Raw genomic sequence first — 15,493 nt, 5'->3', positions numbered from 1 at the left:
AATGTGGCCAAAACGGTAATGTTTCCATTATAATCCCACCAAGGGCTTGCTATATATATTAAATGTAAACCTTCAAATTCTTAAAAGTAGAAGGAAACATTGCCTTAATTAGCAGATCATGGAACAGATCCCACTCATTCATTTTCAAATATATTATTACAATATGACTATTGCAAATTAAATACATTGCATTATTGAAATGAAAGATGGCCATGAAGAAACGAGTTTGATAACTACAATGTCAACAAGAAAATTGCCCAATATGGTATCAATGCATGTAAACAATCATAAAAATCATTGGTAGTTTAGTCTATGTTGTTGGTTATATGTGGTTTGAGATTGACAACAAAAGAAGTTTAAGACAAGAAACATTACCGAATTATAATTATCTGCATAGGTTATATATTTGGTCTTAATAAATATGACCGTGTGTCTAAATTCCTCAGGCAGCTCAGACTACCTATTCGACTCAGATGTGACATTCATCTCCTTCATATTCTAAACTCAATTCTTTTCAAGCCCAAAACTCCCTCTTATCATAAAAATGAATTCAAATTGTTACGGTGTTATATGTTACGGTCCTCTAATAGATACTCATCCTTCTTAGGCAAATTCGTTTGGTATCCGCTATTAAGTTGTGGACTAGGCTGCCCGACTTCATACAATTGGCTACCTCTTTATCATCTTTTAAAACTCTTCTGCATAAACATTTCTTAACCATATTCTATCCTGCTTAATCGTAACTTTTGTAATTCTTGTATTTCTCATCGCAATTCATGAATCCTTCAGATTAGCTTTTTACTTTTTTGTATAATTTTAGATTAAGATTATATATATTTTTTTTTGGAAGATTTGTTTTTACACTTCTTGCACTGTACTCATCATATTTATTTTCTTAGTTCCTTCCTTTGTATGGAAGAGATCGCTTGTTAGGGATAAGGCCGCCCGTTACATCCCTTATAATTTCTATGTATTATGTTATTTGTTTTTGTATAAATGTATAGAGCAGTGTTGGCCTAGTGGCTTCACCGTGCGACTCTCGTCACAGCCGGGGATTGAACCTACCACCTCAGGTAGGTTCGATCCCCGGCTGTGCACCAATAGACTTTCTATGTATTTAACATTCGCTCGAACGGTGTAGTAAAACATCGTGAGGGAACCGGCTTGCCTTACACCCAAAAAGTCGACGGCGTGTCAGACACAGGAGGCTGATCAACTTGCATATTAGACAAGTAATCATGAAACAGACACAGAATTCAGAGGCCCAGACCTAGAAAGGTTGTAGCGCCACTTATTTATTTTCCACCACCACCGATCATTGTGTACACTGAATCACTATTAATATCATTTTACTATACGAAGTCTACGTAAACAGAACTATGTTCTAATTGTTATAGAAACTGACACACACAGAGATACTAATTTCTTTAATTAATGGAGCCATGATGATAGCTCGTTACTGTCAGTCCTATTACAACATACATATTAATTAAAGAATTCTAATACTAGTGTGGGTCCCTGATTTCTGTTTCGTGTTATCAGCCTGATACACACCGTCGACTTTTTGGGTGTAAGGCACAGGTACCGGCAAACTTCTTGAGCATTAAACAAGGGAGTGGGGAATAGTTTGCGCATCGTACACAGCGCGGGACAAACGTCAAATAATTAACCAATCACGGCAATCCCAGTGATACCTAAAAATCGCTTCTGCGCAGACAAGGACATTAGTTCAAGTTGGTTGCCGGTATCTGTAACCCGGTTTCCTCATCCTGTTAACCGCAAGCTTTAAATACATGGAAATAACATTGGTGTACAGGTGGGGTCCGAACCTACGACCACTGCTCACATAATTATAGATAAGAAAGAAAGCAGTATAATTTAAAGAATTAAAAATTTCGAAGGTCTTATGTTTAAAGGCAGGAAAAAGTATTCATTAGTCAACATAGCTCCTTCATTCACCATTCCTCATGGTGGTTATGGGGACGTTAAGAAATTTTATGAAAGACTTGAAATAATGTTTGTGTAGGAATGGGGCGCAGACTCCATGTCAGTGGACAGCAACGAGGCTGGCGAGGGCGTGGAAGGTGTGGCGCTCTGGCCACCAGCTTTACACTTCGGGCGCTCCGCCCTCGCAGAGCCGCACACACAATTAGTTACGCTAACGAATATGGCAAACACAACGTTGCACCTCGCTTCTGTGGCGGGGACTACGCCGGACTTCCACGCTTCGTTCTTTGATTCCAAGGTATGTGCGTTGGTCTCGTATTGTCGTGGTATGCTTCGAGTTGAACATCTAATGTGTTCCCATCAGTCCAATCCCATCTGTGTGTTATGTGGTGCACTCTTGGTGGTGTTCTGACACTGAAGGTTACCATATTGGAACTTAATATAAAGTTTATGTGCTGCAAGAATTTTATTAATATAAAATAAAAAATATAGAAAAATCTTTATTAGTCGGAATGTGAATTTCAGTTTTATATTAGGATTTTGAAAGTTAAGTATCAAACTCAAAATAACTATTCACTTATGAACGTCAGAAAAGAAGTTAAATTAATTGTAAATTTACATTTACCAGTTCGCAAGTTAAGGGCGTAGAACGTAAGAGGAACTGGCAAGAGAAACTGTCACTCTATCGTTAAGTATATCCTACAACATATAAAGTATTAAAAATCTAAGTTAATCTTAAGAATCATTAGTCACAGTTAACTAGGTTTCACGTACAATAAAATTAATATATTTCGTAGTAATTTCGTCCTATAACTTCCATTCTAAGTGATCAATAATTATTTATTAAAAATAGGTATGTCATGTGGAGCATAATGAAGAAATGCTAAAAAGGGCCAAGCCACAAAAAAGCTAAGATAAATAGTGTAGTATAATAAGCAAATGTTCATTTATATGTCGCAGTAAAGCAGTTAAATCAGAGAGTTAATTGAATCTCTAGACAGTTAATTAAAGATCGATATTTCTGGCTGATTTTCAATTAAATAAAGCAGCGTCGAAAAAGTTTAACTATCTCTCTGACCGAAAGCCAGCGTGTTGATTAACAATGTAAAACAAGACTCCGCCATGATTATTGCATTTGTGATTGTTATTTCGGTGTGATGGTGAAGAACTGAGAGCTGGGAAGTTCCGTGTTTTGCTTTATTGTAATTGGTTAGGTTGGTCTTGTTGCCACTCACTTGCCTGACGGAACTTTAGAGACTTGATTGAATATCGATTTTTAATAAACTGTCTAGAGATTCAATTAACTCTTTGATTTAACTACTTTGCGACGAATATATCTTTTTCAAATAGGACACTATAATATAAATATAATAACTAAGATATACGTACTAGCTGACGGTAAACGTTATACGTTACGTTAAGTTTGGTGGTGAAAGGGTGTTTTTTTTAATATTATATAATATTCCAGATAACACACATCAATTTTAGTTAGTATGTATAGCTTACAATAAATACAAAAATCATTTAGATCTCGGAGTCCTAGCTTAAAATAAATTATAAAAATCGCTCAAGCCGTTCTACGAAAATTGTATATAAGGTATTATTGTCCTTTGAAAACTTGATTGATTTTTACATCACAATACAATAGCTACTATTTAGAAATTAAAATGTACTAAAATTTGTATTATGTCCGACATAAAAATCAATCGACAGTATTATATACGAATTAAAAATCAATGTATCAATCAAATAAGTAGAAAAAAATACTATAAGATATATATTGCTTATAGTATATATATATATGTGTGTGTGTGTTTATTTATTTATACTTTGTTACCATACAACAAAAAGTAAGTAGGTTACATAAGTTATAAGGCAACAGGCGGGCTTATCGCTAACACGATTTCTTCCAGGCAACCCTAATATAAAAGAAAAACCTATAGAGGGTAAAATACAAGAAGTGTTTAATTAATTAACAAAAAAAACTTAATATAACATGCAACAATAACTAAAATTAAATAAAATGAAATCCAAAGAAAAAATATAAATAATAATATGTGTAAACAGACATGTAATAGCTCTGCCAAAGGTTAATTGATTCACAATTAATATATATAAGTAGTAGCTAATTACGAGGCAGAAGAAAAATTATCAAAAAGAAGATTTTTAAATAAATTTAGAGACTGAGCAACTCTGATATCAATTGGAATGTAGACTGTTATTTATATAATAATAAGTAGAAGGCATGGTTTAACTATACGATTTTCTTCTTTTCATTTAACGACAGCTCTCTATAACGCTATAAAATACACGAGCTCTCCAGTGTCGTTATATTTACACATATATATATAGTGAAAACTATTTGTATTTATAAAGTTTATATATTATATATAGTGTTAGCCTAGTGGTAAGCGCCTTCCAACACTGAGGTAGTGCGTTTCAATGCACAACAATGTACGCAATTATACCATAAGATAACCAATTCATAATAGTCCGTCAACGCACTTGCGATCCCAATGTTCATGGGGTATCTACTAACATCAGATAAGCCTTCTGGCCGCTTCGCCTTGTTGTATAAAAAAATTTAAAATAGCAATTCAATGTAAGGCATAATGTGAGGTCAATAAAAGAGCGTACCACTTCTTAAAAGGCCGGCAACGCAACGCACTCCTTTGAGCCTTCTCTTTAAAAAAATATGTGTATGTGTGAAGTGAAACTTCTTTATGACCTTATTTTTCGAAAAATGATCTACAACTTTACAGAAATTGGTTAAATAAAGTTAAATTAGATAAAGTTTAACAAAAGGCTTTTATTATCATAGACATGAATACAAATAATACAATTATTTCATTTTACCTTATTACTACTAAGATTATTACAGAATTTCATTAATTGTAATAGAATTATTAGTATCATTGTTATCGTTAATTTATATTATTGTCATTAATGGCTTCGAATCTCTTCGAATCAACCGTGCTAGGGACAAGAAAAACGTGACACGTAACGGAAAAATGTGATGGTATTTTAAGTTAAGTTTCACTTCAACAACAAGCTGTCTAAGTCGAAGGCGAAGGGTTTGGTGACACGCTTGCTTGAGTGACCAGCGCGTTGCTCTTTATAGCTCTTTTTGCCTCATCTGCAACTGTACGTACAGTGCCAAGTAAAACGACCGCGATTTATTTTTCGCAACAATTATTTCATATTAACCCTTTCATATCACTTAAACCAGTTGGGAACTGGGTCAAACAGTCTCAAGCGCAGATGTCAACATTTTTATAAGGACCCACTGCGGGTTCAATTCAATCGTTCTGTTGTCTTTGGTTTAAATGTTTTTATTTATTTCGTAATTCATACAGCTATCTATATATATATATACAAACAATTACACTAAAAATATTGGCTGAGCCGGAATACATAATATTTGGTTATCAACAGTAGTTATTTACTTTTTTACACATTACCCACACATTGTCTATGCTTATGTACGTTTATGTATTATAATTTTTGAGAGCTTTGCATACTTTTGCTGACAAGGATAAATTTTAGTAAATGCATACGTAATATTGCTTGAACGACCTCCTGAAGGCAAACAGGTAGAACATCACCTAAAGTTAACTGATACCGCCGCCCATGGACACTCACACTGAAGGGCGTTGCCCTGCCGGTCCTTTAGGTATTGGAACGCGCTTTTCTTGAAGGACCCTAAGTGGAATTTGTTCTGAAATACTTCAGTGGGTAGCTGGTTCCACAAAGTGGTGGTGCGTGGCAAAACTGCCTTAGAAAACGCTCAGTTGTGGAACCACGGACGTCGAGGTGATACGGATGGTATTTTGTATTTTGCCTTTCCGATAATGACACTCAGCTACATGTATCAGTCCGAAAAACTTCTCTAAAAACTCTTCATGGAAGTTAAGCGTAAGAGAATATTCAGTAAAATGGTGATTTATCTTGGTACAGCAATAACTACTGGCGCTATAACATTTTCAGGTTTCATGATCGTTTGTCAATCGAATAGGTACTAATCATCACTTGTAATCGATCACCTACTTGGTGATCAGCCTCCGGTGCTCGACACAAGACGTTATTGGCTCTAAAGCCAGCCGGTTTCCTCTCCGCGAATATTTGATGCGCACATAAACAAGTCTATCAGAAGTATTGATTGACGTTGGTCACGTGACAAAACGAGTACAGATCATTCAGTGTCTGCCAACCTTTCTAAAATTCTTGTGCCTCATGTAATATACGTATAATATAAACAATTTAATGGATCTTAGGAAGTTTAAATGAAATCTTTTAAAAAATAAATCACTAGGGCATTGTTAACAAAACAGTAGGTAAATTTTCAAAAAGTAACGGGTCCATTTTCGAATTGCTCCCTGAGGGGCGTTTCCCTTTGGGAAATGTTGGATTGCTAATATAGACTATGATGTATAATGTCTTCGTGTTTAATTTCACCGGAAACTATTGATCTTAATATGTATGTGTAATTTAAGAATGATAACGTTATGAACTTAATATTTATTTACGTTACTGATGGCTTTGCAAATGATGAATGTTTAATTCGAATTATAGATTCCATAATCTGAAATGGTTTTATAATAGTCCACGTCCCGTCTAATTTGTGCAATTTAAGAATGACAATTGACTCGGAAATTGTAATTAATAATGTAAGAAATAAATATAAATACATTGTAGTTGGATTTTGATGTTGTCAATGTCAGTATGACATTTCAAAATGGCGACGGTAGTAATTTCAGCCGCCAGCCAAGAAATGTAGTAGGAGTTGGCTTGCTTTCAATCTAAAATGAAAGCTATTTTTAATTTGGATTTTATAATGGCCGTTATCGTTATCGTTCGATACACAGGCACGAATTAAATTGATAAAAATCTAGCCATTATTGTAATTTCATGTTATACACAGAATATCAAATGTAGCTACCGTGCATAAATATAATCTGCTTTGATAGTTTGACAGCTGCGGTTATAACGTCTGTTATGCTTTTATTGACATTTATATTACATTGTATGGTATGTTAATTTTTTATTTAAGAGGAATTTGTAACATTTTTTGGATTACTGATATGCATGATTCTCTCTCTTTACTAATCTCTAAAAAAAAAACTATTATTTTACGCCTCTTTGCGTTTTCTATAAAGTGTACTACGGTGAGTGTTCTGAAGAATTGTTTGCGTTGAACCCTCCTGCCTCGTTTCAGCACCGTACCAGCCGTGTCAATTCCAAATTTCATCAACATCACCTTGATGGTAGGAAGTCTTCCGCTGTCCGTTTTACAAGGCATTTTCTTTTGCGAACTAACAAACTGTGGAATCGACATTTGAAAATAAAATAAAATCGAAAAGCAAAAACAAATATAATCTTAATTTGATGTTGTTTGTGATGTTAATTAATACGTGAGTCACGCTTACACATGTCTTACTACGACTTAGTCTTACCCCAATTAAAAAAAACAGTATTAAAGCGTCTACACGCGGCCCAAAAATCAGAGGCATTGGGGAAGATGTACTATGATGATTAATCTAATATATTGAAATCTTGATAAAGAATTGTATAGGATTCCTTTTTTTTTCTTTTGACGTTCTATTATAAATCTAAATACGATTCCGAAAATATATTCTGATTGACTCGTCTGAAACTTTTGGTGTTTCCTGTTTATCATATTTATGGACATTGCTGTTTGTTGTACATGAATTTGGATTAAATCCAGTTGGAGCTGTGTTTGACCCCCGTATATCAGAAATTGTGTGTTGAATACTAAATACGAGTTTTGCCACGAAGTCTGACCATTTAAACTTTCCTGAGGGTTTTTTTGACATGTTACACGCAGATATCCAGAAAATATAGAAGAACTTATCGTGATTGACAGAGTGGAGGGCACCAGACCCCAAGGCTACCTCCTACTTGCTGGATCGATCAAGTAAAAGCTCTTACCATCACCCCGGCGCAGAGTCCGAAGACTGGGGAGAGAGTTGGTAGTTTTGCGGCGCCACTAACACCACCTTCAGAAAATTTCGAAACTAAAGTAGAAGTAATGAGAAGAAAGAAGACCTAGCGAGATTGGGACGCGGGAAGAGTTCGATTCTTGTCATGAGATGGAATGGGAGACAAGCTCGAACTTTTCCTGCGTTTCAGTTTTGCGTTATCTACAGAAGAGATGAAGAAGAAAGGAATAAATACAGAAATTAGAACGTATTAGAATATTTATAAAAACCTTGTATTTTATTAAGATTGTGTCTAATGTATGTTCAGTATTCGATTGTCTTAGTTATAAAATGGAAAATTCTTACCAGTACTAATCTCGACCAAACTAATTGGTTTCAGCTTGGTTTTCAATTTGGTAAATGTACAGTTACTTTAACGTAATTAATTTATTTTTCATAAGAATTGCATACATAATTCGCTTACTGAGAAACAATATACAAAAGTAAGATTAATAATTAGGACTCACAGATGTGGGTAGGTATATAAAATAATAAAAACATAACAACAACAAAAATGTGGGTAGGCTTAATAAACTCGATCAGTCAACTAAGCAAAACATAGAACATTGTTCGAATATGATTTTTTACTAAGTGTGTAATTTTATTTTTAGTTTATTGTTCTATTTATATATATATATATAGATGGTTTATAAAACATTTTATTATTATTTTATTTATATTATCACGCCTTTTTCCCGAAGGGGTAGGCAGAGACCACGGATCTTCACTTGCTACAGTCTCTCGCTTTATCCACTTTCATGGCTCAAGTCAAAAAACATTTATTCATAAGTAACACAATGTACACTTATGAACGTCAAGAAAAAAGAAGTATACATTTACTGCCAGTTCTCAAATTAAGGGTTTAGAGTGGAAGATGAGAACTGGCAGTAAACTCTCCGCCACTCTTTTTAATCGCCAAGTTTTTTTTTGTTTTACACAAAGTTTGTAAGGAGCTGCAACCATTACACCATGTTCCACATGACATCAGCAGGAGGCATGGTGAAATAGGAGCAACTTACATTCTCGTGGGAACAACACGCAAATACATAGTCGAAATAACTAACATCACCGCATACACGAATTCAAGTCCGACCAGTCACCACGTCTCGCATACTTGTTATGGGTACTTGGAACTTGTCCCTTCTCTAGTACCAGCTGGATTGGATTTCACCAGCCACGGCGTTATTTTCTATTAAAACGACGACGCTTCAGGAAAACAGACCACAGACAGCCTATGATATTGTATATAGTAATTCAGATATCCTGGGCTGTGATCTGACGGAAGGCCAGGTTTTTTTATAAAATCATTCTTAGAGCATTATACATGTACATTTGACTCTAGATGATCTGAAATTTTCGGTTCCTTGAACAATACTCGTTAAATTAAATAAAATCAATGTTAATGACCCTCCTCGGTAAATTTAAGTTGAAGAAAAATCGCGCTCGCCAACATGCGATAATTTGAATCCCCAGCCGGTAATACTCTCCAGAATTAGAAGTATTACTCATACACAAACTCTTTGTATATTGATAGACTGAAGTTGCTAACTCATAAAAAAGATTTTGGATTTTCTTTCGACATAAATATTTGTGAATAATATGTATATAATTACACTTATGAACATCAACAGAAAAGATGTTTTTGCTGTGATACTTTTTGACATTCAACACCTTTTGTCTTCAGTCTCCGTGACCACGCACGCTGTAAAGCACGCGAAAATATATGTAAAATAATTATAAGTTTATAATAATACATAGCTTCAATCCGGTGAAAAAGGTGTTTTCTTTCAATTATGACATCTTGGTAATTCGAAAGTCGGCTGTATTTTAAAATTTGTCTAATCATTGTGATCATTTGTTATTTGTTGTTGTATTCTTTCAGTCAGTACCACCTCAGGGCAATACAAGCTTCAGTGTGGTGTACCTGGGGCGGCGGGAGGGCCTCGTCACAGCTCACCTTTACATACATACTTCGCTTGGAGTACACAAATATCCGGTGAGTTATCCTTTGTTACATTTCTCACTGTAAATATAATACATTCAAAAATTATATTTTGATTTGAATCGGCTTCAAATTAGGTAATTTTAATTTTCTGGGAATTGGATATAATTTCGTTTATTTCTGTTGAATCTGGAGAGTACTTATATCATATTATTAGTTATCAAAAGCGGATTTAATTTAAAAACAAAATAATACACAAGAAATTTAATTTATAAATTAAAACAACAGTCAAAAGATAGAACTCGTAGGTACTTTACAGTTTTAAATTTTACTGAGGGTAGTGTAGTAAACACGTCTGTTCCGCACGAAGTCTCGAAAAAAAGTCAATCCACGCCGGTTTAGGTTCGCCTTTCTAGTCCAAGATGGCGTCAGTTCGCTAACGATGTATATATTGTTACGAAGACGGGTCGACTACAATGTTTCTAGATTTTTCCACTAGTTAGAGAACTTTTCAGCAGGCTGTAATATGATTTCTGACCGTTTCAGGAGAGGCTCAATCACATATTAGTTTATTGTAATTTCCATAATGTTACCCTAGTTTTCAGGAAGCTGAAACATTTTTTCAGTCAGTTTCAGAACATGTGTAGTCGAGTGGTGCAGTTTTCAGGAGACCCGTTTTCAGGCGTTTTCAGGCCTAGTTATACCCCTTTGATGAAGGAATATTCTAGACCGAACTTTCTAGGTGTGAGACAAGGACGAAATGATACGAGAGAGAGAGAGAGAAGATCAGAACTTTCTCGAAACTAGACGAGCACTCTAGAACGCCGAACGACAAGGACGGAGCAACGTGCGAAAGAGACAAAGAGTGCGAACGTTCTAGAATTGTGCAATCGCTACTCAGTAGCAAGGCCGCCTAGAAAGTTCTCGAATATTGTTTAGAATTATTCCCAGGGATATATAAGCGAGCCGAAACGCGACTAGTCACTTAGTTTTGAATGCGATTACACGAGAGAAACACCGAAGCGATAAAGTGCGAATAAAGTGAATATAAGTGATAAAGTACTGTGTGAAGTGTGCATAAGTGAAGTATTTAGTGACTGTGTTTTTGTGTGTTATTAGTGAATCTCTGCAATTAATTTTGTGCCCATAAATTCCTCATTGATTTTTCAAGAAATAAACCCTTGAAGAAATCTACGGCATTTTCTATCCGATCCCCTAGCTCGTAACATTTTGGTGTCAGAAGTGGGATAGAAGCATGCCAATTACTCCAAGGGAGAATCAAGAGGAGTCTGTGGCAGAGTCTCCAGCTGCGGAGGGAGTGCAGACAAGGGCGCAATCAGCACGCGACGCCGCCCGGCGACAAAGTTTCGATGCAAACCGCGGGATGGGTGAAAGTAACGATGGCAACATCCTCCTTGCTCTGCAGCAAATGATGGAAGAACAGGCACGCCGTCAGGAAGAACAGGCACGCCGTCAGGAAGAACAGACAAGACAAATGATGGAAGAACAGGCACGCCGTCAAGAAGAACAGACACGCCAAATGATTGAAGAACAGACACGCCGGCAAGAAGAACAGGCACGCCGTCAAGAAGAACAGGCACGCCGTCAAGAAGAACAGGCACGACAAATAATGGAAGACCAGGCACGCCGTCAAGAAGAACATACACGCCAAGTGATGGAAGAACAGGCTCAGACACGTCGCATGATAGAGGAGCAGGCACGACGTCAAGAGGAGCAGGCTCATCAGATGATGGAGGAACAGGCTCGCCGTATCGGAGAAAAACTTTGTGACCTGAAAGTACAGGTAGATAAAAAAATCGAGACTTTGGAATCTGATATGGATTGTAAGCTATCCAAGCAGGATAAACGTATCCTTGGAATAGAAAATGAAATCCAATGCCTGAAGACCACTGGTGTTGTCACGACTGTAGCACCACCTGGAAATCTGAAAGTACCTCCCTTTGATGGTACATCTTCATGGGGCGCGTAGAAGCTGCAGTTTGAGACTGTAGCAAAGTCAAACGGGTGGACTGACGATCAAGCTGTTACCGCCCTTATTCTGGGACTGCGAGACGAAGCCCTCTCCATATTAGATACCAAGAAAGGTAAGGTGACGTTGAAGCAACTGCTAGATGCCCTGGAATCACGGTATGGAGACGCACATTTAGAGCACGTTTATAGGGCGCAATTGAAGGATAGAATACAACAGACAAATGAAAGTTTGCAAAAATGGGGACTTGAAATAGAGAAGCTGGTAAGGAAGGCCTACGCATCCTCACCAGATGTTGCAGACAAGATGTTGGTTCAAGCTTTTGTCGACGGTATTCGAGACCGTGAAATTCGAATGGCTGTGAACCTCGGTCACCATAAGGACCTTAAGGATGCTCTTGCTCATGCGTTGGAAGTGGAAGCATTTTGCAAGGATCATCGACCTTACCGCATTAGGGCTATCACGGAAAAAGCTAATGGTCAACGTGGGTCAACCTGTTACACCTGTGGGGAAGTAGGGCATATGAGGTTTTCGTGCCCTAAGAAAGACTTCCGAGGTGATGTGAAGGTTAGACGTGGGAATACCTTAGTTATCGAAGGAGAAGTCAATGGCACTAAGTGTGATCTGACACTTGATACAGGAGCTTCACGAACAGTGATCAGATACCAGCTTTTAAAGACATTTTATAAAAGCCCTTCTAGAGGAATTGTACAGCTTGTGACGGCAACAGGTCAGCGCATAACCGATCGGGGAGAAGGTATCGCAACCTTCAAGATTGGTGGAAGTTTATACAGACACAAGGTTGTTCTTGCCGACATAGTAGATGACTGCATAATCGGATTAGACTTCATGAAGTATTATAAGTGTAAGATAGATCTGGAAAAAGGAATGTTCAAGTGTGGAGAGCAGGAAGTTTGTTTTAAAGGCAACTCTTCAAAAAGTGGTTATGACGCCTGTAGAGTAATCAATGTGGACGGACAGGCTAGTAATCAACAAGAGTGGAACGCAGTTCGAACAGTTCTGGATAACTATAAGGAAGCCCTGTCAATACTTCTATCAAAGGCAGAGGGACAATTAAAAAAATTTTCTGACATGTTATCTACTCATGAAAGAGAGCTAAGGAGTTCAGATGATGTGTCTCAAGGACCGTGCGATAAAGTTAACGAAGAGGATGGAAGGGATAATGAACCAGTGAGGATACTAAGAACGGATACCATTAGTCCAGATTGGTGTGGTAAATTAATTCAGGAAGAGCAACATCAAGATTCTGACATTAAACCCATTCTGGACTGGATGAAATCTTCAGCTGTCAAGCCGCAATGGAGTAAAGTTGCATCTACAAGTACCACTACTAAGAGTTACTGGGCTCAATGGGATAGTTTAGTTCTACATAATGGAGTGTTATGTCGCAAATTGAAAAATGCTCAAGGCGATCATTTGCAGTTTGTTGTGCCAAGATTCAAGGTTCGCGACATATTAGAAATGTGTCATAGTGACTTGTCTAGTGGACATTTAGGAGTAAAACGGACTCTTATGAAGGTTAAGGAAATGTTTTATTGGATACATTATCGTGAAGATGTAGAAGACTGGATCAAGAAATGTAGAGCTTGTGCAGCTGTTAAGGATCCGCAGACTCGATGGGAAAAGATAATGGCCACCTATAAAGGGAGTAATGATGCTCGGGACGAGCATGTCTAATGAGGGGGTAGTGTTACGAAGACGGGTCGACTACAATGTTTCTAGATTTTTCCACTAGTTAGAGAACTTTTCAGCAGGCTGAAATATGATTTCTGACCGTTTCAGGAGAGGCTCAATCACATATTAGTTTATTGTAATTTCCATAATGTTACCCTAGTTTTCAGGAAGCTGAAACATTTTTTCAGTCAGTTTCAGAACATGTGTAGTCGAGTGGTGCAGTTTTCAGGAGACCCGTTTTCAGGCGTTTTCAGGCCTAGTTATACCCCTTTGATGAAGGAATATTCTAGACCGAACTTTCTAGGTGTGAGACAAGGACGAAATGATACGAGAGAGAGAGAGAGAAGATCAGAACTTTCTCGAAACTAGACGAGCACTCTAGAACGCCGAACGACAAGGACGGAGCAACGTGCGAAAGAGACAAAGAGTGCGAACGTTCTAGAATTGTGCAATCGCTACTCAGTAGCAAGGCCGCCTAGAAAGTTCTCGAATATTGTTTAGAATTATTCCCAGGGATATATAAGCGAGCCGAAACGCGACTAGTCACTTAGTTTTGAATGCGATTACACGAGAGAAACACCGAAGCGATAAAGTGCGAATAAAGTGAATATAAGTGATAAAGTACTGTGTGAAGTGTGCATAAGTGAAGTATTTAGTGACTGTGTTTTTGTGTGTTATTAGTGAATCTCTGCAATTAATTTTGTGCCCATAAATTCCTCATTGATTTTTCAAGAAATAAACCCTTGAAGAAATCTACGGCATTTTCTATCCGATCCCCTAGCTCGTAACAATATGATGACTGAAACTCTATTTTGTTGCTGAAATAATATATATAATCTTAGTTATACAACAAAAAATCTTAAATATAATAAATATATTTATTAATACATGGAGACAATGTAAGTAATTAATTAATTTTTAATTTTAATGAATTAATTACGGGAAAGAATTATGGAATCAACATTTATAGTTTATTTCATAAAATCCCTTCAAGATCTAAATTAAAATTCAATAATATTTTAACAAAGAAATGTTTCTAAAGATTGAAATGACAAGCAGAAACTCGCGCCTTTTTCACAGACTAACAAACTCACGAAACTTTGACACTTGACATATAACTAACAATATAAATGAAGTCTATTGATGTGTGTCGGATAATTTTAAATTTCGTGTTCAGGTGTCAGCGATAGGCGTGGCCAGTGAATATGACGTTTGGCCACTTGTTGGATTGCGTGTGCCTCACAATGCATCTGTCGAACCGGAGCTCACCTTGTATAATCCCACCGATAAAAATATACAGGTATGTACAGAAATGAGAGTTTTTTATTGTTACCACTATTGAAATTTAATATTTTTTCCGATTAACTTAAATGGGAATATTTAACCTACCAGACTTGCGATTTACTAGTGTTACCAGAATGTTTTTACAGTTACCTGGGAGATACGAGCTAAAAATGTTTTAAAGGCACCCACTAAAATGTATGGGCACACACTTATTTTCTCTTATTTTTTTCTTTTCCACATTTTGGGTGATAATGTCATCCATGTATGAATATAAGTTTCGCCTGATACTGGAATGTACTTAATTTCTTGAAAAATACGTTCCGCACATCTCACGATGCTGGGGTTGTCATGTGACACCTATCAGGCCTGGTCACCAACTTGCCTATTAAGTGAACGATAACCACGACTCAGAAATCTGAAGATCAAGGGATGCAAATGTAATATCTATTTGAAGGTGAGCGAAGTTTACTCGTCTGGCGGATGGCTAGGTCTTCGCCTCGCTAGTGGGGAGTCCAGAGCCCCTCGCGATATCTGGACCATCCCCCCCAGAGAAAGGCGGGCGCTCGTCCGATTAAGGATTTCTCCAACTCACAAACAGCCCTTGGCTGCGTATGTGCGGTGAGTACAAATTCTTTA

General features: G+C 36.9%; 1 protein-coding gene across 2 annotated transcripts in view; it reads left to right on the top strand.

The window, feature by feature from the left end:
- LOC123717920 (transmembrane protein 131) overlaps positions 1–15,493 on the top strand; it is a 40,726-nt gene that overhangs the window by 2,089 nt on the left and 23,144 nt on the right. For both annotated transcript variants that reach the window (XR_006754896.1, XM_045674193.1), the window contains exons 3-6: positions 2,027–2,245; positions 9,829–9,942; positions 14,751–14,873; positions 15,312–15,475. Coding sequence is in view for 1 of the 2 variants with exons in the window: in XM_045674193.1 (XP_045530149.1) it covers positions 2,027–2,245; positions 9,829–9,942; positions 14,751–14,873; positions 15,312–15,475 (620 nt within the window). In the remaining variant the exon portion in view is untranslated. The remainder of the gene's footprint in view (positions 1–2,026; positions 2,246–9,828; positions 9,943–14,750; positions 14,874–15,311; positions 15,476–15,493) is intronic.

This window comes from Pieris brassicae, chromosome 13 (assembly GCF_905147105.1).
Source record: "Pieris brassicae chromosome 13, ilPieBrab1.1, whole genome shotgun sequence".
In the NCBI taxonomy this organism is placed as follows: domain Eukaryota; kingdom Metazoa; phylum Arthropoda; class Insecta; order Lepidoptera; family Pieridae; genus Pieris; species Pieris brassicae.
The sequence above is the reverse complement of the archived record's forward strand: the minus strand, read 5'-3'. Positions and strand labels throughout refer to the sequence as shown.